This window comes from Tachyglossus aculeatus, chromosome X2 (assembly GCF_015852505.1).
Source record: "Tachyglossus aculeatus isolate mTacAcu1 chromosome X2, mTacAcu1.pri, whole genome shotgun sequence".
Taxonomy (NCBI): domain Eukaryota; kingdom Metazoa; phylum Chordata; class Mammalia; order Monotremata; family Tachyglossidae; genus Tachyglossus; species Tachyglossus aculeatus.
In genome coordinates, this window is record NC_052100.1 from 22,994,334 (window position 1) to 23,017,137 (window position 22,804).

Below are 22,804 nucleotides of genomic sequence, written 5' to 3' on the forward strand. Positions count from 1 at the left end.
TTGAATGAATGCATGAATGAGTGGAAAGCCCTTGTCCCTCCACTTCCAAGCAGAAAGCGGCAGAAACTAAAATGGCTCCATCTCAGCTCCTCGAGAGGGTACATGCAGCCAGAGAATCATCTCCCAAGCCCGGGTTCCAGAGTGGCAGCCGAAGCAGGGAACGCAGGCAGCCAGGGAGAGGAGATGAAATGAGAAGCCCTGTGTTTGATGTCTTTTTATTAAAAAATCTGAAAAAAATAAATCCCTTGAGACCAGCAGCAGTCGGGGGTAAGGGAGAGCCCCAGATTGTGGAGTGCTGCGGCCACTGCCTGGCCTCCATCCGAGCTGCATGGATTTGCATGGGAGGTGGGCACCAGCCCAGCAGCAGATTGCTTTATATGACTGGCCGGGGGGGACGGGGGGAGGCAGTGCCATGTTGGGTTACAGTTCAACCCCTTCTACTGAGGACTGCTAGATTTGATAGGCAGCCCAGACAAATTCATAATTCAACCAAATAATAATAATAATAATGGTATTTATTAAGCACTTACTATGTTCCAGGCACTGTACTAAGTACTGGTGTGGATACAATTAAATCGGGTTGGACACAGTCCCTGTTCCACATGGGGCTTGCAGTCTTAATCCCCATTTTACAGATGAGGTAACTGAGTCACAGAGAAGTGAAATGATTCATCTGGGAGTCAGAAGATCATGGATTCTAATCCTGGCTCCAACACCTGTCAACTGTGTGACCTTGGGCAAGTCACTTCACTTCTCTGGGCCTCAGTTACCTCATCTGTAGTATGCTAATAGAGACTGTGAGTCCCACATGGGATAGGGACTGTGTCCAACCCGATTTGCTTGTATTCACCCCAGTGCTTAGTACAGTGCCCGGCACACACAGAAAGTGCTTAACAAATACTACAATAATAATAATAATAATAATAACAATAATAATAATTATTATTATTATTATCGCCTTCCCAGAGAAGACCTCAGTCTAGCCTAATGCTGCTGTGGCTGCTATTGGGCTGGACCTGCCAAGGTCTTGTTCTCCCTACCAGATTTGACTCTTCAGAACCCAGCAGCCATTAGAGCCAGCACAGAACCCAACTGGCTTCCCTGGAGGGATCAGAAGGTAGAATGGAAGGTTGCCCTGGCATTCCCCTGCTGTGGCTACCTGCTGGACTGAACTGCAGAACTCCAGGAGCCTAGCTCTAGATCCACTTGCCACAATCACCATCTTTCTCCACAGTTCCCACTCTGAAATTACCTCAGTGGAGCCCTCAGTGAGAAAAAGCTTCTTCAGCAGCAGGGAATTAGGACCAGAACCATCTGCCAATGACAAACCATTCAATTTTTGCTGGTAAAACAAAATCAATAAAAATGAAAATGAATAGAAATGAATAGAATAGAACAAATAATTAATTCAGTGTATTTACTCTGAGCATTCCAGTAATATCAGCTCAATGCCATTTCCAGCCCCTGAGAGGTTTAGCAGTTTCCCAAGCTCTTCCTCAAATCCTTAAAGAATTGGGAAAGAAATTGAAGAGTGATCTAAATTACATCAAGCCTGATTTACTTCCCTGATTAGGGGAAGAACTGAGCCATGAAAATCCTCAGAGGCCATGTCAAAGTTCTGTGTTTTGGGGGTACATCTATTGTCTTCTGGGCACTCCTTGAAACATGCCCCCCCCCCAACTTAGGTGACCAGGCATCCCAATTTGAGACACATCACCAGAAAACCTAGTGAGGAGTCATTAAGGGACTTTAAGCTGGGGAAAAGAACAGGAGTCCCAGGCAGAAGGGAGGGTGTCATCAAGGAGTCAGAGGAGGGAAAGTAAAAAATGAGGCACAGAGAAAGGGTGAACTTGAGAAGAGAAAAGAGTGTGACCTGGGGTACCATGGGAGAAGAGAGTAGGTAGTAAGGGGGTGAAAGCTGATGGAGTTCCTTAAAGCTAATGGTTAGGAATTTTTCCTTGATACAGAGTGGAGTGGGTAAAGATTACAAGTTTTTAAGGCATAGGGAGACTTGTGCAAGACAATATTTAAGGAAAATGAGCAGGGAGGCAAAGTGAAAAATGGGCCAGAAAGAGGGGAAACTGGAGGCAGGGAGGTCAGTGAGGAGGCCGATGAAATAGTTTAGTCAGGAAATGACGAGCACCTACACCAAAGTGATTTTCATTTGGATGGAAATGGGAAATGGATGGAAATGGATGGATGGGAAGCAGCATGGCTCAGTGGAAAAAGCACGGGCTTTAGAGTCAGAGGTCAGGGGTTCAAGTCCTGGCTCCGCCAATTGTCAGCTGTGTGACTTTGGGCAAGTCACTTCACTTCTCTGTGCCTCAGTTACCTCATCTGTAAAATGGGGATTAAGACTGGGAGCCCCCTGTGGGACAACCTGATCATCTTGTAACCTCTCCAGCGCTTAGAACAGTGCTTTGCACATAGTAAGTGCTTAATAAATGCCATTATTATTATTATTATTATTATGGAAAAGGGGTGAATCTTGGAAGTGTTGCAGAGGAAAAACCAACAGGATGTAGCAATAAGCTGAAAATGAGAGTTGAAAGAGAATGAAGGGTTGAAGATGACAAGCCGAGGATATGAGTTTCTGGGGCAGGTAGGATGGGGATGCTGTCAACTCTGATGGGAAAGCTAGGAGGAGGAGAGGATTTGGGGATTTGGGAGGAAAGAGGAGTTCAGTTTTAGACACACTGAGCTTAAAGTGTTGGTGTGACATCCTTGTGGAATTTACCCTTTAGGCAAAAGAAAATGCAAGACAGCAGAGGTGAGAGTTTGGGGCTAGCAAGGTAGATTTGGCAATCACCTGAATAGGGGTGATAGATGAAGTCTTGGGAGTGGATGAGCTCTCCAAGGGAATAAGTAAAAAGTGAGAATGGAAGGGGATTCAGAACTGAGCCTTGAGGGATGTCCGCAGTTAGAGGATGAGAGATAGAAGGGGAATCAGCAAACAAGAATGAATGGTCATCGAGGTAAGAGGTGTATTAGGAGAGAACTGTTTTATTAAAACAAAGATGAAATAGAGTTTCTAGGAGAAGGGAGTGGTTCACGGTGTCTAAAGCAAACAAGAAGTTGAGGAGGATTAGATTAGAGATCCAGGGAGAAAACTTTCTGAAAAGAGCAGTAGGATTTCAGATTTTCCAAGTGGAACAGAATGGCCTAGGACAAGTGGATAAAGATCTCCTTTCTCCCTTCTCTCTTCTTCCCCCCACCTCTCTGTCCCTCTCTGGCCTACACTGTTCTAGGCCCTGCTCCCTTTAGACGTAACTAGATTCTGAATTGTCCCCCTAGCCCCCTTCATTCCAAATGATGTCATTATGTCATAGTATATGCACAGATTGCTTCTCATAACATCAGTTCCTTGTGTTACATGAGCCCACGACTTAGCGTAAGAGGCCATTGGGTTGCACTGCACCCTTATGCCTCATCCTTTTTTCCCTCCATGCTCTACCCCATGGTTTTCCTACTGCACACAATTTCCCTCCCCCACAACACACAAGAGCCTGGCCTAGACAACTGTCCCCAAGGGGCCATGGCAACCCTGGTGAGGGTTGGGAACTGTGACCTGTCCAGGGACAGTGTTGCTCTGAGACTGGAGGAGACCTGGTCCTGCCAGTCCGGGCTGATGCTTTTGTCTCCACTGCTCAGCGATTGGACCAGGGCAGACCATCTCCCAGCTGGAGTGCAGCTGGCTGCAGCAGAGTCCAGGGCCTATGCTGGGAGATTTCAGAGGGGTTGCTGCCTGGGGGTGAGTTTGCAGCCTTACTGAGGTGAGGGTTTGTGGAAGGTCTAGTCCCCTCCCCGTCCCCTGCCATTCCTCCAGCCCTGAACACAACAGCAAAAATAGACTTGCTATCCCAGCTAGCAGGTAGTGCAGGACTGCTGTCTTGGAGCCTCATGGAAACTTGGCTGCCTAGGGTCGGGCAACATGGCCTAGTGGAAAGAGCAGGGGACTGGGGGTCAGGAGACCTTCACTCAAGTCCCATCTGTATCACTGGCCTATCACTGTGTGCCCTTGGATAAGTCACTTAACCTCTCTGTGCTTTAGTTTCCTCATCTGTAAAATGGAGATAAGATGGATTGTAAGCTCAGTGTGGGACAGTGACTGTACCGAATCTCAAAACTGCTTATCACTACTCATGTTGTAGCACATAGCTATCGCTTAATAAATGTCATAATTATTTTTTGTTTATGGAGTTAGAGAGGTCCTCTAAATCACTTAATAAACATATGCTTCCAAAATTTCTGATGATTACTGTGCTATTTGCAATAGAAATAAGGAAAAAACGTACCTGATGGACATCTTGGTAAAAGAAAAGTAATTTTTTAGGTCCGTTGGATGCAAAGAATTCTCCCACCATGTGAAACTAAGTAACACAAAAGAGGCTGGTTAGTGCTGGTTAGAGGAAATATAAAATTGCATATCAAGCATCCATCCAAAACTGTACAGAGCAAATTATATCTACCTTTTCATCAGAAACGATGGCATATTCAACATCTTGCTCGCTTAACTCTATGCCATCAGCTAATCTGAGTATCAGATACTTATGTCTGGCATCTAACTGAGCCCTTCTCTCTTCTTTAGTGACTTTGACCTGCTTGGCGAGTTCTTTTCGAGCTTCACTGGAAAGAGGAACAGTCTTCTTCCCAGTTGCCTGGTGGAGAAAATGCAAGATTTTTGAGCAACTTAAGTGTGCAAACTGATGAAGCCATTACTAGCCATGACCTACTGAATCAAAGGTCGATAAGTCAAGAGGTCAAAAACCACCAACTACTCTCCCTGGGAAGGCAGGCAGGGCCAGGGCAAAAGGACAGATAGCAGGATGCAGGCATGAAAAGACTTCTCTTTCTGGTCCTGTTTCTTTTCCTGTTCCCCTTGCGCAACCTGAACCAAGAAAACAGATGGAAATTGGTGCTGTTGGTTTAGCTATGTCCAACTCCCAACCAGGCTCATTTCATCTTCTCACAGTCACTTAGAGAATAAACTTCCTTTCCCACCTTCAACTCAGCTTCCGAGGAGTAGCAACACATATTTGCCTGAATGAAGACTAGAGGATATGCCATGTCTCTCTCCTGATAATGTTCCTCACCCAGTGAACCTCTGTTCCATGGAGGGAGCAGGATGCCAGTAGGCAGGTACTAACATGCCTCCTTCCCATAAATAACCCAGGAAGTCAAGATGGGGGAAGTACTCTGTTCAATCAGGGTACTTGCCGGCAGAGCTGCTGGGGAAGGGGAAACTGGTGAAGCTGACCCAGCACCCTTCATTTTAGAAACTCCTCCGAGGTTGTCGTTCTTTCCTTCAACATCTAGGGGAAATAAATTTGTATTAGAGGGGGAAATCACTTAGAACCTTAATCAATCAATCATTAAATCAATTAATAGTATTTTTTGAGCACTTACTTTGTGCCTGCACTGTACTAAGCATTCGGGAGAGTACAATACACTAGAGTTGATAGACATGATCCCTGCCCACAAGGAGCTTACAGTCTGGGGGTGGAGACAGACATTAAATAATTTACAGTTAGGGGAATTGGGAGAGAATAAGGATATGTACATAAATGCTGTGGGGCTAAGGATGGGGTAAATATCAAGTGCTTAAGGACAGATCTGAGTTTAAAGGTGATGAGGAAGGAAGGGCAAATTGGGGAAATGAGGGCTTAATCAGGGAAGGTCTCTTGGAAGAGAAGCGATTTTAGGAGGGTTTTGAAGGTGGGGAGAGTGATGGTGTGTTCGATATGAAGGGGGAAGGAGTTCCAGGAGATGTGGTGAAGATAGAGCCAACACTTGGCTGTAAACAATAATAATAATAATGGCATTTATTAAGTGCTTACTATGTGCAAAGCACTGTTCTAAGCGCTGGGGAGGTTACAAGGTGATTGGGTTGTCCCACGGGGGGCTCACAGTCTTCATCTCCATTTTACAGAGGAGGGAACTGAGGCTCAGAGAAGTGAAGTGACTTGCCCAAAGTCACACAACTGACAAGTGGCGGAGCTGGGATTTGAACTCATGACTTCTGACTCCAAAGCCCGGGCTGTTTCCACTGAGGGCATCAGGACCCAGTAGATGTTATAGGGACCTGAGCTCTCCTAAGTGGCTCTTGGGACTACTTCTGCTGGGACCCAGGGCTGAGGAGATAGGGGAGCATCACAATAACTAACTTGGAGCAATGTATTTCACCAATCAATTTGTCTAACTTCTAGTGCTTGAGAAGGGAAAATTTCAGTGATTACAAGTGTGGATCTTTGAAATTTTGATACTCTTTCAATAAACTACTCCAATAACACTTTCATTTTTCCAAAGTGCTGTCACATCAGTTTTAGAAGATGATTTATCTGTTACAGTTTAGTCTGTGCTAGGCACTGGGATAGGGGATGGGATAGATAGAGCCCATTGTTGGGTAGGGACCGTCTCTATATGTTGCTGATTTGTACTTCCCAAATGCTTAGTACAGTGGTCTTCACAAAGTAAGTGCCCAATAAACACGATTGTATTAATGAATGAATGGATACAAAATAAATAATTCAGACCCCCATCCCTGAGCCACAGGAGACTCACAGTCTAAATGGGAAGTAAGTTACAAACAGTGGAAGCAATTAAAAACACAACATTCAAAATGAAAGAGCACTAAATAAATAAGTAGATCTGGGGCGGGGGGTTGGGGGGGGGGGGCACAATCCCCAGACTGCCATTGCTTTAGTGGTTACAACTGGCATGGCCCCCCAGAATTCTGAAAACTCTAAAGGTGGCTTTTAGGAGCCCTGCCCTCCGACACTGTTCGGAGAAAGAGAATGTTGCCCATGAACTCATTTTGTCCTCACCAAATGATGGTGAAGCAGGCCTTATTATTCTCATTTCAAAGATGAGGAAACAGAGACACTGAATGGCCAGGAACTTGCCCATGTGATCATAAAGCAGGGCAAAGTCAGAGCTAGAACCTCCTTCCTATACCTTCTTTCTCTTCACTAGGCTAACCTGCATCCCACAATATTCTTGTCCCAGTAAAAATGCTTTTTCCTTCCTATGTAACTTCTCCAAATACGCAGCTCAGCGCGTTGCTCAGGCAGCAGGTTTAGGCTTGGCCTCTAGATTTAACATGGAAATAGGACACCAGGTTGCCATGGTTTCCAAACACGGGGTGGGGGGTGGGGGGGGAGCCTGGACACTTGGTTAGCCAGCACCAAAAACTTGGAGAAAGTCCATTTCTGACTCCCCCAACACTCTCTGGGTCAGGGAGGAAGGCAAAGCATGGAACCTCAGACCAGCAGAGCCTGACTCCCTGACTCTCTGGCAAGCTTCAGCCAGGCCCTGCCTCAGGAAGCTCAGCTGCTGGGCCAGAATGAAGACTCCAGGGGGTTGGAGAGCTGCAGAGTCCCAGGCTCTCCCTCCTGGAGAATGGGATGGGTTGGGATAGAGGATCCAGGCAGGGCACAGTTCGAGACACACAGAGGAGTTAAGGTCGGGTGGAGGGATGGGGAGAGAAGGAGCCTATGGGGCCGCTCCTCACCACAGAGGGTGGATTTTTCTAGCTTCCTCAGACCTAGAGTGCCCCTTCAGAGAAAGACAGAGACCCTGGCCCACCCCACAGAGGGTCCCTAGTACCTTTTTTGATTGCAACAAGAGGTGGGGAGAGCAGAGGCTTGAGGAAGTCAGTCATAGCACTCGGGTCTTTCTCCGTTTCCGAGGCAGGGGGCTGGAATCCATCCTCTCCTTGCCCCGACTCAGCTCCTTCCCCGGAATCCTCCATGTCCCCTGCCCAAACTTGGTAGCCCAGACCCAGACCCTGTCTCGGGCCCAGCCCAGAGTTGTGCTAGCAGGCAGCAGCAGCAATGTCCCAGTTCCTTGGGGCAGGTGAGGGACCCTGGCCTGGAAGTCTTGGGGGGTGAGCGGCCACAGTCCTGATCCTGGCCGCCGAGTCAGGGAGCAGCTCCGGGAAGCTGCTGCTCCTCAGAACTTTCCCTCAGGAGAGGGCTGAGCTGCCATGGCAACTCCCACGAGTTAGAGCTGGGTCTACCCAGCTGCCGGGCCTGATTTAAAGAGGGGCCGGTCCAGCCCAGCCTCTGTTGCTATGCATCCGGCGGTAAACCTGCAACACAATGGATGTCTCAGCAGGGTAGCTCCCTTGGCTAGCCGCATCACTGCCCTCCAACCTCACCCTGTTTAGTCAACACTGGAGAACAGAGCCTGGCCTACCTCCCACCCTAGCCTCCAGGGTGGCTTTGAGGTCTCAGAAAAACTCCTCCCTTCTCCCCACCCTCAGAAGAAACCTGGAGGGAAGCCTCATGGCTGGGGGGCTTCTTCCTTCTTGTCCAGAGGCCTGGGGGATGGGGGAGGGCTTGGCCCTTTCTGAAGGTTCTGATTGGCTCAGGGTACCCCCCTTCCCCCTCCCACCATCATCCTGAGCACCCATACTCAAGGATTCACTAGAGCAAGATTTGAGGGAAATTTATGAACTCTCATTCTAGCCAGGTCTCCTGTGACAACTCTGGCATTCCCCAAAGGGACTGGAATCTCCCAACATCCACCCATTCATTAGAGCCAAGGGGGTGATTCTGGCTCCTGGAACATGTGGAGAAGGGCCATGTGGCCTGATGGAAAGAGCACCTGGGTTCTAATCCCAGCTCTGTCTCTTGCTTGCTGTGTGACATTGGGCAAGTCATTTAACTTCTGTATATGTGTGTGTGTGTGTGTGTGTGTGTGTGTGTGTGCGTGTGTGTGGCTGCATAGGCCTATGCAGGCCTCACAGTCTCTGCCACATTGTGCACATGAAAAGACTGTCCTTTGATGTTTTGTCATGTTTGATGTTTGCAGTACCTGGTGTTCTGCCTCTTTCATTCCTTATCTGTAAGAAGGGAATAAATGTACCTGTTCTTTCCCCTTTTCAAGCCGTGAACTCCATCTAGGGCAGGGACTGTGTCCAATCTGACTATTTTGTCTCTACCCCAGTGCCAGGCGCATAATATGTGCTCAATAAATACCATCTTTTTAATGATTATATTATTAGGTAGGAAGAATAAGTATTATTATCCGCATTTTACAGATTAGGAAACTGGGGCCCAAAAAAGGATAGTTGACTCACCTGAGATCACATTACAGAGTAGTATTAGTGCTGGGGCAAAAACCAAGGCTCCTGACTTGCATCCCTGTGTTTTTTCCACTAGACCACAAAAATAATGGAGTGGAGGAGCTTGCTTGGAGAACATGGCAGTCATTGGAGCCAAGCAATTCAGAATGCCAGTGAAAGATAAATCTTCCTAATATCGCCATAAGGTGTGGAAGAAGAGCTGGGAATTTCAGTGCCCATATGGCAAAGAGAAACCCAGAGAAGTCAAAGAATGGAGATTAAAACCCAGTGTGTTTTTACTGCAGGCCTGGTCTCTTATTCCTGGACTCTGCTGACTAGTTGCTTCTATGCTTATTGAGTGACTCTCCCATTATAACCCTGAGACTGCCTGCCTTATGAGAAGCAGCATGGCTCAGTGGAAAGAGCACGTGCTTTGGAGTCAGAGGTCATGGGTTCGAATCCTGGCTCCACCAACTGTCAGCTGTGTGACTTTGGGCAAGTCACGTAACTTCTCTGTGCCTCAGTTACCTCATCTGTAAAATGGGGATGAAGCCTGTGAGCCTCCCATGGGACAACCTGATCACCTTGTAACCTCCCCAGCACTTAGAACAGTGCTATGCACATAGTAAGCACTTAATAAATGTTATTATTATTATTATGGGGATTGCTCCTGGGGCAGAGGGCTGAGGATGATGACTATGGATTGATCTTTCTTCAAACTGAAATATTTGAAAATGCTCACCTGCCGAACTTGCACAAACTATTGCGTTTTAATTGTATGTCAGTGTCTTTCTGTAAGAGCCAAGTGATGGGAAGAATCTTTATCACATAAATTGAGCCAGAGTGACTGCATTGCAGTGCCCAGTTGCCCGGTTCTGGAGCACTGGAAGAATCAGGGACTCTCTTTACTCTGGTTGGAGTCAGAGAGATAAGGTCTGGGTGTTTCTCCAGCAGATCAGCATTCCAGTGGCCAGACAGCAGCCTCCCCAGGTGCTAGGGACTTTGGCAAGAAGAAAAGAGGTGAGAAAAAGGAAGAGTCAGAATTAGGAGGCAGAGTCAGGGAGAGAGGATGATCGTCTGACTCCCACTCAGGGGACAACCAGGACCTCCAGGTGTCCTGAGGTCTTCAGAAATGCGGGATCCCAGAGGAATCTAATCCCTTTTGGGAGGCCACTTCTGTTTATAAAGGGAGGGGGCTGGGAGACCTTGTAGCAAAATTTGGGTAAGGTCAGCAGGTATTTCATTTGGGGGGTATTTGGGGCTGGGATCCACCAAGCTTGGGCCTGGTTCTTTCCTCAGAGGGTGCGAAGTTGGAGCAAGCCCACAGCAACAACACATCTGCCTTGAAGGAGCAGGTACTGCAGAAGCTTCTCACTGTCATGAGGGGTAGCCTCTTTGAGGCCATCATCTCACAAGACTGTTCCAACTTGTTCCCACAGAGTCAGGAGAGACAAGTGGCAGGATGAAGCTGGCAGATTCCATCTTGTGGTTTGTCCGGCCCTGCGATCCCATCCTCTGTGTCTCTGGGACCCCTGGGATCTCTGTACTGTCCACTGGCCCTCCAGCCCTGGGTGGGAGAGCAGACCCCAGATTTCCATGCCTGAAGGAAGCAGGCAGCTTCCCTACTGCCCCTGGGGCCCAGAGCAAGCAGTCCTCACAGCTCTGGGGCCCCTCAAATCAAGCTGCTCACTACTATCCTGCAGCTCCCCAGAACTTAAATAAATAACAAACAATTAAATAAAAGAATAAGAAACAAACACCAAACCTTTTTAGCGGACTCCTTTATTACGAGGGTCTGTGGGGTGGATTGGTGAGGGAGAGTTGTTAGCAGAGCGTGAGGAAGCAGAGGATCTCATAATAGAGAAGAATAAAGAAAGATGGCTCTCGTGCATGCAGTGGGGGGAGATGGCGGGGGCTCTGTGCAGAGGTGGAGGGGGGGTCTTCCTGATGTGGGTGACATTCTGAATGTTCCATATGGGGGCCATCCTTAGAGGGGCAGGTGGCACATTGCTACCCCCTGAGATGACCGTTTCCTTCCCTTACCATCTGGAGCCGGTATTATACTAACAAAATGGTGTTGGCCACTGTGGAGGTCTCAGGGATATTCTGTTCGATGACACAAGGGAGAACCATTTCAGCCATCTTGAAATGCATGTCACTAGTCATAGAGAGGCCACGTGACAGAGTGTGGATTGCTCAGCTTGGATTAATATCACCCCTACTGCAAAAACTACTTTTGTGCACATTCTGCCAGCTGTGGGACAAACCTCTCCCCTCCTAATCACTGGGTCTGAGCAACGCTCATCCCAAATGGCAAGGGATAAGAAAGGATGAAGTTCTGAATTTCCACGGACACCGTGTGCATGCGATTTTCTGTGTAATATTCAATTCCGTGGATTCACTCTCACCAACAGCAGCGTTACCTTCGAAGCCAAGGATAACTCTGTGCAGGCCGAAAACAGGAGTGGGTTCAAAAAGAATATGAATAAATAAAGGGGTAAGAAGTTTATAGTGTGCTATTAGAGGGAGAGTTAAGAGACGTCAGAAGGCTCAAGAAAGGACTGGATGATTTCTAAACGATAGACCACTGCTGGATTATTAAAAAAATGTTAGATCTAGTCAAAAAATGTTATTTGGATGATATTTGGATAAGGAGAGAAGCCATCAGTGCTGCTTCTCCAAGCATTCCGCTGCCACACTAGGAGTCCTGTCTAAAGGACCTATTGACTACTATGTCTTCATACCATTTCTCCAACATTCCTGTTCAGTGTAACTGCCACCACCCCTCATAGGAAGCCAATGCTTCAATATAATTCCCATCTCTTTCCTTGTACCCCTCTTAATCTTCCCTATCCTTCTCTTCCAGCCATTTTCAGTCCTATTTCCCCAAGCTTTTCACATTTTCTGTCATTTATGACCTCTGTTTGATTCTCACTTATCCTATCCCTTCAAACCTCAGACTGGTCTTTCCTGGGAATTTTCCTGTCCTTTCCTGCCCTCTTCCTAACTAAAGATCTGGAATCCCATGCCAGTGCCTCCTGCTCCAGCCAAGGCTTCAAGGGAAGGTTCCTTAATGTCTTTGTTTCTGAAAATTCTGCCGCATAAATCAGGTCTCTGCCCATTTTTATGATTATAACCTCTCATGCTGTAGCTTTATCCCATTCTAGGAGTAGGACGTAAAAGACCACCTATTCATGGTCCAGTTCGGTAGATAAATATGCCGAACAGGTAGAGGAGACCAGTCAGGTTGGAGGTGTGGGATTCGGTTCAGCCTTGAAGTGAGCTCACGTGTTTAGGGCAGGTACAATTGGGATTCCCTGTAGCTCACTATTCACCTCAAAGCCTCTACTCCATTCTTTGTAGTGCGGTGCTAAAATTTTCTAAGGCATTTTTGAGAGACTGAAGCAAGAAAGATCCCAGTTCATTACTCGTCTCATGGATATCTGGATCATAGCTTCCGTAGAGTGGGGTCGAAGCCTTAATGTCATCCCGCTTGGCCTGAAGCAATATTGCCTGAAGTTGCCTCGCAATCTCCTCATATTTCTGATGATCGAAATTGGGGAGGCTGGAGTCATCAAGTGGGTAGCTGGTGCCATCAGGATAGCAGTCCTTTGGCACCGGGAACTCGATGGACTTCAGCTTGGGGAGCTCTGTGAAAGCCCTGAAGAGGCATTTCAAAGCTCGGGAGGACAGCGGGTTCCCAAGGAATTTGAACTCCTGCAGCTTCTGGCAAGGGATCAAACCCATGATCATCCTGTTGACGTGGGAATCTTCGATGCTGCACTCCTCCAGCGAGAGGATTCTCAGGGTCTGGGAGGCCTGGTTGAGCAGTTTGAAGAAGGTCGAAGGGTAGAGGGCAACCACGCTGTGCCCACTGAGATCCAGCACCTCAAGGTGGAAGGAGTGGAGGCCATTGGCTAGGAAGGCCATGTCTGCATAACTCAGGGAGCAGTTGGCCAATTCCAGAGCTCGGAGGGGCGTTCTCAGTGGGCTGCAGAACAAAGTGGAACGTAAACATGGTAGAGAGAGCAGGAAATCCCCTTTAATTAATCAATCAATCAATGGTATTTATTGAGCATTTATTGTGTGCAGAGCACTGTACTAACTGTTTGGGAGTATACAAGACAACAGAGTTGGTAGACATGTTCCCTGATCACTGCTGAGCAGAGAAGGAGAGGATTAAAAATGCTTAAATGCTTTTTCTGACATATTATCAGTATTGGTCAATAATAATAATAATTATTATTATGGTATTTGTTGAGCGCTTACTATGTGCCAAGCACTGTTCTAAGTGCTGGGGTAGATACAAGGTAATTAGGTTGTACCACATGGGGCTCACAGTCTTCAACCCCATTTTACAGATGAGGTAACTGAGGCACAGAGAAGTGAAGTGACTTGCCCAAAGTCACACAGCTGACAAGTGGTGGAGCTGGGATTAGAACCCACAACCTCTGACTCCCAAGCCTGGGCTCTTTCCAGTGAGCCACACTGATGGTGCTTATTGAGCGCTTACGGTTTGGAGAGCATTGTACTAAGTGCTTGGGAAAGTACAATTCAATACAGTACTGGTGATAAGAAGAATTTGTATCTCTGAGGCAGCTTACTCCTGCAAATTCAGAAGAGGTTTACTGACACCTCTCACTCCATTCTCGATTTAAGCAAGGGGTTTGCCCTAAATCAGGGACATCCAATGTGGGGCCCACCAGTGAAGTGCAACCCTCTTGACTGTGGAGTGTGGCCCACCTGAGATTGGCAGCCAAGTTTTTGTTTTTTGTAACATAATTAGCTAGTACATGTGAACTACAAGGCCAGTAAAGTCTAGTCAGAATTGAGATGTGGCCTGACCGTATAGGCCTCACAGTTCTCAAGGCTAGTTCAGTATATTAAGCAATTAATCGACTGATCAATCAATTTACTGAGTGCTTACTGTGTGCAGAGCCCTGTACAAAACACTAGGGAGGTAGTAGATATAATTCCTCTCCTTAAACCACTTATAATGGAGCTGGGGAGACAGACACTAAAATAAAGTCAGCACTATAGTGTAAAGGTTTGTAAATAACTGAAAATAGTGAGTGGGAGCACCCAAGAGCTTGGGTGGGAAGTGGAAGGGCTGAAGTGGTAGTCGTGGGGGAAATAATATGGGGAGATGAGAGATTAATTTGGGAAGACCTCCTGGAGGAGTTGTGATTTCAGAGGAGACTTGAAGATGAGGAGAGCAGTGGTCTGTGGGAATTGAAGGGAGAAGGAATTCCAGGCCAGAGGGAGGATGTAAGCAAGTGGAATGAGAGAGATGAGAGGGAGATGAAAAAGATGAGAATGAGGCACAGTGAGTAGATTAACTTGAGAGGAAAGAAGAGGGGGTAGTCATAGAGGAGTGAGGATAAATAGGGGACAAATAGTTTTTACTTGAAGTAGAGAGGAATGGGCAACTATGGGAGATTTTTGAGGAGTGGGGAAAGGTGCACAGAATGACATTTTGGAAAAAAGGATCTGGGCCACAAAATGAAATATGAGCTGGAGAGGGGAAGAGACCAGAGGTGGGGAGGTCTGCATGGAGACTGAGGAGGTTGAGTTGGGATGTGACAAGTGCTTGGGCCAGCATGGTGGCAGTTTGTAAGGGGAGGAAGGGGAGGATTCTGGAGATGTTGGAGAGGCAGAAATGACAGGATTTGGTGATAGGTTTAATATGGTAGTGTACAGAGGAAAGAGTCAAAGATAAGCCAAAATTACAGGTTTGAGGGATGGGGAGCATGGTTGTATTGTCAACAGCGATGGGAAAAATGAGGTGGAGGAGATAATTTGGGAGGGAAGATGAGTTCAGTATTGGATTTGTCTGAAGAGCTGGCAGGACATCCATGAAGAGATGACTTGGAGGTAGGAGGAGATGGCAGAGACTTTTGACTTGATCAAAATTGATCAATGATTTGTAACTGTCCATTTTGTACTAATAATGTTGATTGAAATGTTTTTTAAAACTTTCTCATAACTGCTAAAAATCCATATTTCTGAATAGCCAACATGCTATATTTCACTTTTGCTATTAATAAAAAAAATTAATGTGACCCATGAACATACAGATTTCTGGTCACGTGGCCAACCCTTAAAAAAGACTTGGAAAAAACTTGAGCTCCGCTGCCCTAAGGTATTGCCTCCCAGGCATCTGGCATCTAGAGATGTCCATTTGGGCAACCATTCCCTGTTCCTCTATGGGTTTTGGTACGACTGTTAAAGACATGAGTTCTGGGCTGGAGGAACATGGTCTGACACCCTGGTTAGCAGGAGTCAAGCCATTAGAGAAACAGCGTGGCTCAGGGGAAAGAGCCCGGGCTTTGGAGTCAGAGGTCATGGGTTCAAATCCTGGCTCCAACAACTGTCAGCTGTGTGACTTTGAGCAAGTCACTTCACTTCTCTGGGCCTCAGTTCCCTCATCTGGAAAACGGGGGTGAAGACTGTGAGCCCCATGTGGGACACCCTGATCACCTTGTAACCTCCCCAGCGTTTAGAACAGTGCTTTGCACATAGTAAGTGCTTAATAAATGCCATTATTATTATTATTGTTATATGTACTGGTGAGGGTGACCCTGGCTGGCAGAGTACAAGCCATATATATTCATGAGAGTAGGGGTAGTCATTTAAATCTCTTAAGTATTCATGGGACTGATAGTTCCTGGATCTGGAGGTACTACAACAGTCCAGCTGACATTTGTGGAAGGGCTCATCAGGCTAATTGTCACACGTGGACTGAATTCTAAGCAACTTTAACTCCCATTCCCTTTTTCAAGTCTGTTTCGGCTCAATTGCGACTCTCCCAGTGAATGGGGATGCAATGAAAAGGAGGTAGGGAGGAAGCATTTGGCCCCAGTGCTTCCCTCACCATTCCTCCTGGGGTCAGACCAATCCTTTCCTGAAAGGGGGCTCAGATGCTGCTTCCCTCTCCACCTCAACTCAAGGCAGAGATCACTCAAGTACCCACAGATCTCCTGGAGCCAGGTGCCTGGGACCTAGACCCACCTCCTCACTGCCTGTCTACCACAGCTCTCCCATGTCCTCCCTTGGCTGAGGCTGAGGTCTGGTGACTCAGACCAGAACGTGGATGGGGCTGAGGTTCTGATGGGGCTGGGGAGGGTCCGAAAGTGCTAGGCATCCACCCCACCCCCTACCCCAGCTGAATCCTTCCATCATCCCAAAATTTCCATCGCCAGACTGGGGCCAGGGAAAAGCTGAACAAAAGATCAGGGAGAGGGCTTCCCCATCATTCCCTCCATCCCCAAGGGCCCCCAATTTCTCCCCATGAACCCCTTCCAGTGGGAGGGGAGCAGGAAAATGCTACAGCCTGAAACTGGCCCTCAGGGTGGTTGGATACCTGGATCCTGGCTGACCCCACTATGGGGTACGATGCTGAAAGAAGGGGGTGAAGAGAGGTCCCAGAGAAACAGTGGAAGTCCCTTGAGCCTGGGAAACTCAGACATGAGATAGAGAGGTGCAGCGCCACAGTCCTTGAGGGACCAAGGGAGCCTAACAGGGCACAGAGACCTGGGGTCAAAGAAAGGTGCCTCCCCACCATAAGACCTCTCTCCCATGTCCCCACTGTCTCCCATTACCAACTTCTCTCTCAACGCTCAAACTGTCTCTCTGTCTCTGTCCCTTTTTTTCTTTTTAGGGGCATGATGGGTGGAGTAGAGACATGAGATAATGGGCAGGGGCACTCTGAGCTCCATTTCCTGTTTCTGGGGATCCCAGGATGGCCATGGGCCTCCTGTCTCAAGGAAAGGTCACGGGAGCCCCTTCCTCAAACCCCTGTCTGTAGTAGGAGCCTGGGAAATCTGGACTGTCCATTCTGACCCTGAGAGAACCAGGAGTTGCCACCCAGCTCAGGTGGACACCCAAAAGGCTAAGAGGTGTGATTCTCTCATATTCAGGTGCATAGTGTATATATATATATATATATATATATATATATATATATATATATATACATACACCCTCCCCAAAGAGAGAGACAGACAGACAGGACAGTGGGGTGCACTGTGGGGGAGGGATGGTGAAGGGCTCCTCTCTCACCTCTGAACCTCAAGGAAGAAATGAAAGATTGACTGGCTGAGCAAGTGAGCCAGCGGGTAGGGGTACTAGGGAGGGGTAGGAGCAAGGAGAGGAAGATTTAGAGTCGGACTGTGACCATCCCCCTCTATGCACTATTGCACACAACCTGCCCCCTTGCAAGATATGTTGTGGGTGGGGGCAGTGGAAGGGCCTACTCCTCTGAGTTTGGGCTTTTTCTGTTGTTTTTTATGGTATTTGTTAAGCACTTACTCTGCATCAGACACTGTTCTAAGCACTGGGATAGGTACAAGTTAATTGGGTCGGACACAGTCCCTGTCCAACATGGCACTCACAGCCTAAGTAGGAAGGAGAACAGGTATCCCCATTTTACAGTTGAAGAAACCAAAGGACAGAGAAGTGAAGTGACTTGCCCAAGGTCACAGAGCAAGCAATCGGCAGAACCGACGTTATAACTCAGGTCCTTCTGACTTCCAAGCCCCTGCTCTATCTACTAGATCATGCTGCTTCTCTGCTTGGAGCAGAGATGATCTCCATAGGTCAGTGAGCAGAGAACACAACTGGACTTTTCCCTTGTGAACTGAGGCACCTATGAAAGCCCTGCATGGTGGGTAGGGGTGGCTGGGACAGCACTTCTGGCCACCTCTCCCAGGCATAGCATTTCCTTTCTAGGCTCAACACAAAGAGGGAATCACGATCTGAAGAATTTTGTAACCACATGTGTGCACACGAATGATAGACTAGCAACACTTAAGGGGACTTGAAAATCTGGGGTTTTACATGTTTCTGTTTCCCAGACGCCAGGCCAAAATGTGCAGATCTCCAACGGGAAACTCCACAAACTGGAGGAGTCAACATCCCCCACAGTCAATAGAAAACGGCAGTAAATGCCCTGTGGATGTCTTGTTTAGAACTCACACCTTCAAATCAAAGTGTTCAAATTTTTTGAAGTATCATTAAAATCTTGCTTCCTCAAAATAAGGACTGCAATTCAAAGAGTTTCTTGTGAAGTAAAAACAAAGCTGTTGTGGCAGCTCATAGTTGATGTTTAGGCTTTGAAATCAAAGGAAGGAAAAGTATGTGATGTCAGGCAACAACATGTTTCAGGTAATTTAATATTCAATTTAGTAATTTAATATAATCTCTTGGAATCCATATTTTTAACTTGATTTTGCTTAATGAGACTTTATTTTACAATTCATGTTTTTCACAGTGGATCTCATTAATTGTTAAAAGGCTTCTGATAGCCTATTTCCCAGAGTTTTGAGGTTTTGAAGTCCTACCCAAAGACCATGGGACTTGAATCAGGAAACTAGGGTTCTAGCCCCAGCTCTGCCTCTGGCCTGCTATGTGACCTTGAGCAATTCCCATTAACTTGTCTGTGCCTCAGTTTCCATCTCCATAAAATGAGGATATTATACTTGCCATCCCTCCCTCTTAGACTGTCAGCAGAGTATGGGACAGAGGCAGGGTCCAAACTGATTATCCTGAATCTACACCAGCACTCGGCTCATGCTAAGAGCTTAAATAAATGCCATAATTATTACCCAGATGAATGGCCCTCCCACATAACTTTTCTGCCTTCTACAAGGCATAATTTTTCCCTGGTGTGCATTTTAAACTTCTGAATCAGTTCTGTTCTGAAATTGAGAATGTCAATTTTTATTTAGTTAGTATGTATTTCAGTGTTTAAGGAAAGGATACACACAACCACCCCCCTCCCAAAACAGGCATTTATTGTTTTGTCCCTTTCTACCCTGAACAATAGACCTATTAATAATGGACTGCCTCCCGGGGAAATTCCTATGGACACCAGCTGTGTGCGGGTGGTGGTAGTAGTGGTTTGGTGGGGGTGGGGGCTGCTGGGTTCTTGTGTTGCTCACTGTATCCATGCTCTTATTCTGACCTCATGTTTAGCACTTTTGGTTTTTTGAGGATATGGACTGTTTCTGTTGATATTTGCTTCTTCCCAAATGCTAGTACAGTGTCTAACCCCTCATTGTGGGTACTGAAACAGCTGTCGGAGCTATGACATCGTCAGTGAAGGTTTTTGGCCAAAGAACCATCTAGACATTCAAATACATGGTTCTTTTGGAGGGTTATTTTGAGTGGTTTCTTTTTTGTTAGGTGTAGAGTGAGAGTCTTTGGGGTACAGGTAGATACACATATTGTACCTATCCCAGAGCTTATTATAATGCTTGCCACATGGTAGGCACTTAAATACCACAAATAAGAAGGAGACATCCAGGAATTTCCCTTCTTCCCTTTCTCCTCCTGCCTCCCACTATCACACCCCACTGCAGTTTCAGTCTCTCTCTCTCTCTCCCCACCCCCACCTCCCCTCTCTTTTTGTGTGTGTGAGAGAGAAAGAGGGAGAGGGAGAGAAGGAGGGCAAGAGATTAAGAAAGATGTAGCCTAGAAAGAGGAAAGGAAAGAAGAATTTCTAATTTATGAAATGAAGAGTGGAGAGGGCATCTTTTTCCATTCTTTCCTCTGCTTTCTACAGACTCACCTGGAAATGGCTATGGTGGGTTCATGTCTCTAAATTAATCCCATTTTTCATTGTCTCCCTATTTTGAAATCTTCTTTTCACTGTCCAAATCATAAGGCAAAAACCAGAGAGCTGGATGGTTTAGTAAGTTTATCCTGTGAGCCAGCTAGATGAGGAGCTGGCTTTTTTTTTTTCCCCTCAGTTCTCCCAACTCTCCCCAGCAGGACCAGGGCTCAGCAAGCATAAGCGATGATAGTGTTCACCGGCCTTGGCTCTTGGAAGGAAATGGGCAGAGGTAGGTGGGTGTGGGCATACTCCTGGCTCCTTCTAATACCATTTACTGCAGCCATGGTGTAGTGGAAAGAGCATGGGTCTGGGAGTCAGAGGACATGGGTTCTAATCCTGGCTCTGCCTTTGGCCTGTTGTATGACCTTGGGCAAGTCACTTAACTTCTCTATGCCTCAGTTTCTTCATCTGTAAAATGGGGCTTCGATACCCATTCTTTTCCAACTCAGACTGCGAGTTGGGTAGGGATTGTCTCTATCTGTTGCCGAATTGTACTTTCCAAGCACTTAGTGCAGTACTCGGCACACAGTAAGCACCCAATAACTAAGATTGAATGGATGAATGAATGAATATAAGAGACAAGGACTGTGTCTGACCTGATTAACTTGTATCTGCCCCCAGCACTTAGTACAGAGCTGGCCCGTAGTAAGTGTTTAACAAATACCACCATCATTGTTAAATTAGCCCACCTCAGTGTTATGCCAGGGAGTCCAAACGGAGGATCAGATGAAATCAGCTTCCATTATTACATGCTCGAAAGATCTGGTCCCTCACCTGGGGATGTACCTGTGAGAGGAGCTTGCAGACAGGACTTTGTGGGATTCCCAGTCACGGGCCTCAGCATCCCTGGGGCAGCTATTCCCTGTCCTGCCCCGTCAGCATCTCACCTGAGCAGTTTTCGTAGCTTCCCCGTCAGGGTGGAAAAAGCCAAGCTCAGCTCTGTTAGATGGGGCATCTGGCTCAGCTTCTCTCCGATGGAGGCGAGGACCAGCTCTTCCTCGGCAGTGAGCCTGTGCACGTCGAACGTCCGGGCCGGCAGGGTGAGGGAGACCAGCTGGGAAAAGCCCACGTGGCTAAGCAGCCCCTCCAGGTGCTCCATCTGCAGCCGCACATTGTGGACCACCTCCAGCTTCTGCAGGGACTCGGGCTCGGCCAGCCGGAGGACGGAGAAGAGCTTCGCCCGGTCCAGGCTGTCGGCTCGGAACGTCACGCAGCGCAGCTTCAGCGGGGAGTGGCGCCTCATTTGCAAGGCCTGTGCTACTGCCTCGTAGTTGCCGTCAGTGACAAACAGGTTCACCAGCACGTCGATCCCGACCCCAGAGCCCCCGGAGTCCAGCTGCTGCTTCTGCATCTCCCCCAGCAGCTCCAGGCACAGCGTGGCTAGGAGCCGGGTCCTGCCCCACCTCCCCAAAGACTTCTTGCACTTACACAGCTGAACTTCCACATCCTTGATGCCCGTAAGATCCACCACTCTCAACCGCTTGCTGTACACCGAGACATCATTCAGCACGTAGTCCCGGAGGCCTCTCAGACAGGCCTCCAGGCAGGTCCGGCAGGCCCAGCTCCTGATGTCTCCTGGGTGATCTGCCGTCTGACCCAGCAGGCTTCCGAGGTTGAATTCTGTCAGGGGCCAGTTTTCCAGCAGGTCGTGAATCACTTCCCCCTGCTCCAGCAGGTAGCTGGCTTTAAACAGGAGTGGGTAGAGATTGTGCGCCACATTCCTCAGGCTCTTCCTGGCCACCTGAGGATTGGACACCAGCACCTCCGCACTCACAAAGCGTAGCGACTTCATGCTTCCCCAGGGCCTGCTCGGCAGTGGGGAGACTTCCAGGGGCAGCTGGGACTGCCAGACAGGCTCTCTGGCTTGGAGTTGTGGCCGCAGCTGCAACTGCTGTCAGGCCTTGGGGGAGGGGTCTCGAGGACAGGGGACAGCAAACGGTCACATGCTGCTCTGTCAGGTTTATTTTGGTCTCAGACCCTGTAATCAATCCAGGCCAAAGGGGAATAAGGTTCGGCTGTTTGGGCTCCTCTTTCTTCACCTCATTTCAGCAGCATTGCCGAATTAAAGGACGGTTTCCCTTCTGACCTCAGTTTGCTCACCCACAGGCTTCTGGGGAAGCATTGCAAGGAAGAATCCTGGTGCCAGCACCTTCTGGGCCAAGGACTAGACAGGAGCAGGGGCCGTTTTTATGACTCTTCCCAGAAGAGTAGGCCACACCTCAAAAAGAAAGGGGTATGCCTACTCTGAAGGCTGAAGAGGAAAGTCATGAGAAGGGCAAGTTGCAACAGTTAGAAAGTAATGTCCTGGAAGTTATTGTAGGAAAGAATGTACTTCCCAAGCGCTTAGTACAGTGCTCTGCACACAGTAAGCGCTCAATAAATACGATTGAATGAATGGGAAGTGTCTGTTACTGTGTTCAGAGCACTGTCCTAAGCTCTAAGGAGAGTACAATGAAGTAAGTAATCACAATCCTTGATGGTTGTGATCTTGTCTCTATGTTCCCAAGCTTATGCATAAAAGTAAGCCAATAAGCACCATTAATTGATTGATTAACCCATTATTGGCAGCTGCTTGATCCAAAGGGATGGCTGTTTTTCATTAGGATGGAGGGAAGGGTGCTTGGTGATGGGTGTCTGGGTAAAGGGACCACCTGACAGAAAGAGTCGAGGCCCTGCTCTGCCACTATTCTTCATTCCCCAGAACTCTTTTCCCTGTGAGGGCTAGGCCCAGGTGGCCCCAGGGTCTGGACTAGCGCTGATCTCAGGAAACTGCTCTCAATCTTCCTCCTTCCAAACCCAGCCAATGGGGATGGTGGAATGTGCTCCCTCCTGCAAGGAGGCCTGAAACTGGGCCTGAAAGCAGAGAGAACTAGGGACCAGGGAGGGGAAAGTTGTCTGGAAGCCTGGCTTGAAAATGAAGAGGAACAATTCTCCTCTGCTGACTTTTGTATTGTACTCTCTCAAGCGCTTAGTACAGTGGTCTGCACACAGTAAACATTCAATAAATATCACTGACTGATTTCTGTTCAGAGATGTGAGCCCAGAGAACAAAGGGGACAGTGAGGGCAGTAGTTGCCCACTGTGATTTGAAGAGGAACTGGTGCAATTCAGCTGGTGAAGAA

General features: G+C 47.7%; 2 protein-coding genes across 2 annotated transcripts in view; both read right to left on the bottom strand.

The window, feature by feature from the left end:
* LOC119949539 (dynein heavy chain 5, axonemal-like) overlaps window positions 1–7,750 on the bottom strand; it is a 124,606-nt gene extending 116,856 nt beyond the window's left edge. The window contains exons 1-5 of the mRNA XM_038771398.1: window positions 7,606–7,750; window positions 5,218–5,312; window positions 4,470–4,658; window positions 4,296–4,370; window positions 1,253–1,342 (exon numbers count right to left, since the gene is read on the bottom strand). Of these exons, the coding sequence (XP_038627326.1) occupies window positions 1,253–1,342; window positions 4,296–4,370; window positions 4,470–4,658; window positions 5,218–5,312; window positions 7,606–7,750 (594 nt within the window). The remainder of the gene's footprint in view (window positions 1–1,252; window positions 1,343–4,295; window positions 4,371–4,469; window positions 4,659–5,217; window positions 5,313–7,605) is intronic.
* A 3,100-nt stretch (window positions 7,751–10,850) lies between these two features.
* Window positions 10,851–21,474, bottom strand: LRRC14B (leucine rich repeat containing 14B). Its single transcript, XM_038771331.1, has 2 exons — window positions 20,570–21,474; window positions 10,851–13,058 (listed from the first exon to the last, which is right to left on the bottom strand). The coding sequence occupies exons 1-2, from the start codon at window positions 21,472–21,474 to the stop codon at window positions 12,413–12,415; spliced, it is 1,551 nt and encodes a 516-aa protein (XP_038627259.1). The 3' UTR covers window positions 10,851–12,412.
* Between the last annotated feature and the right edge of the window lie 1,330 nt (window positions 21,475–22,804).

Excerpts from the sequence above, each read along its gene's own strand:
- LRRC14B (XM_038771331.1), bottom strand. The coding sequence starts at position 21,474 with ATGAAGTCGCTACGCTTTGTGAGTGCGGAGGTGCTGGTGTCCAATCCT. Across the intron at positions 13,059-20,569 it reads AAGCTACGAAAACTGCTCAG|CCCACTGAGAACGCCCCTCC; the intron begins GTGAGATGCTGA and ends TTTGTTCTGCAG.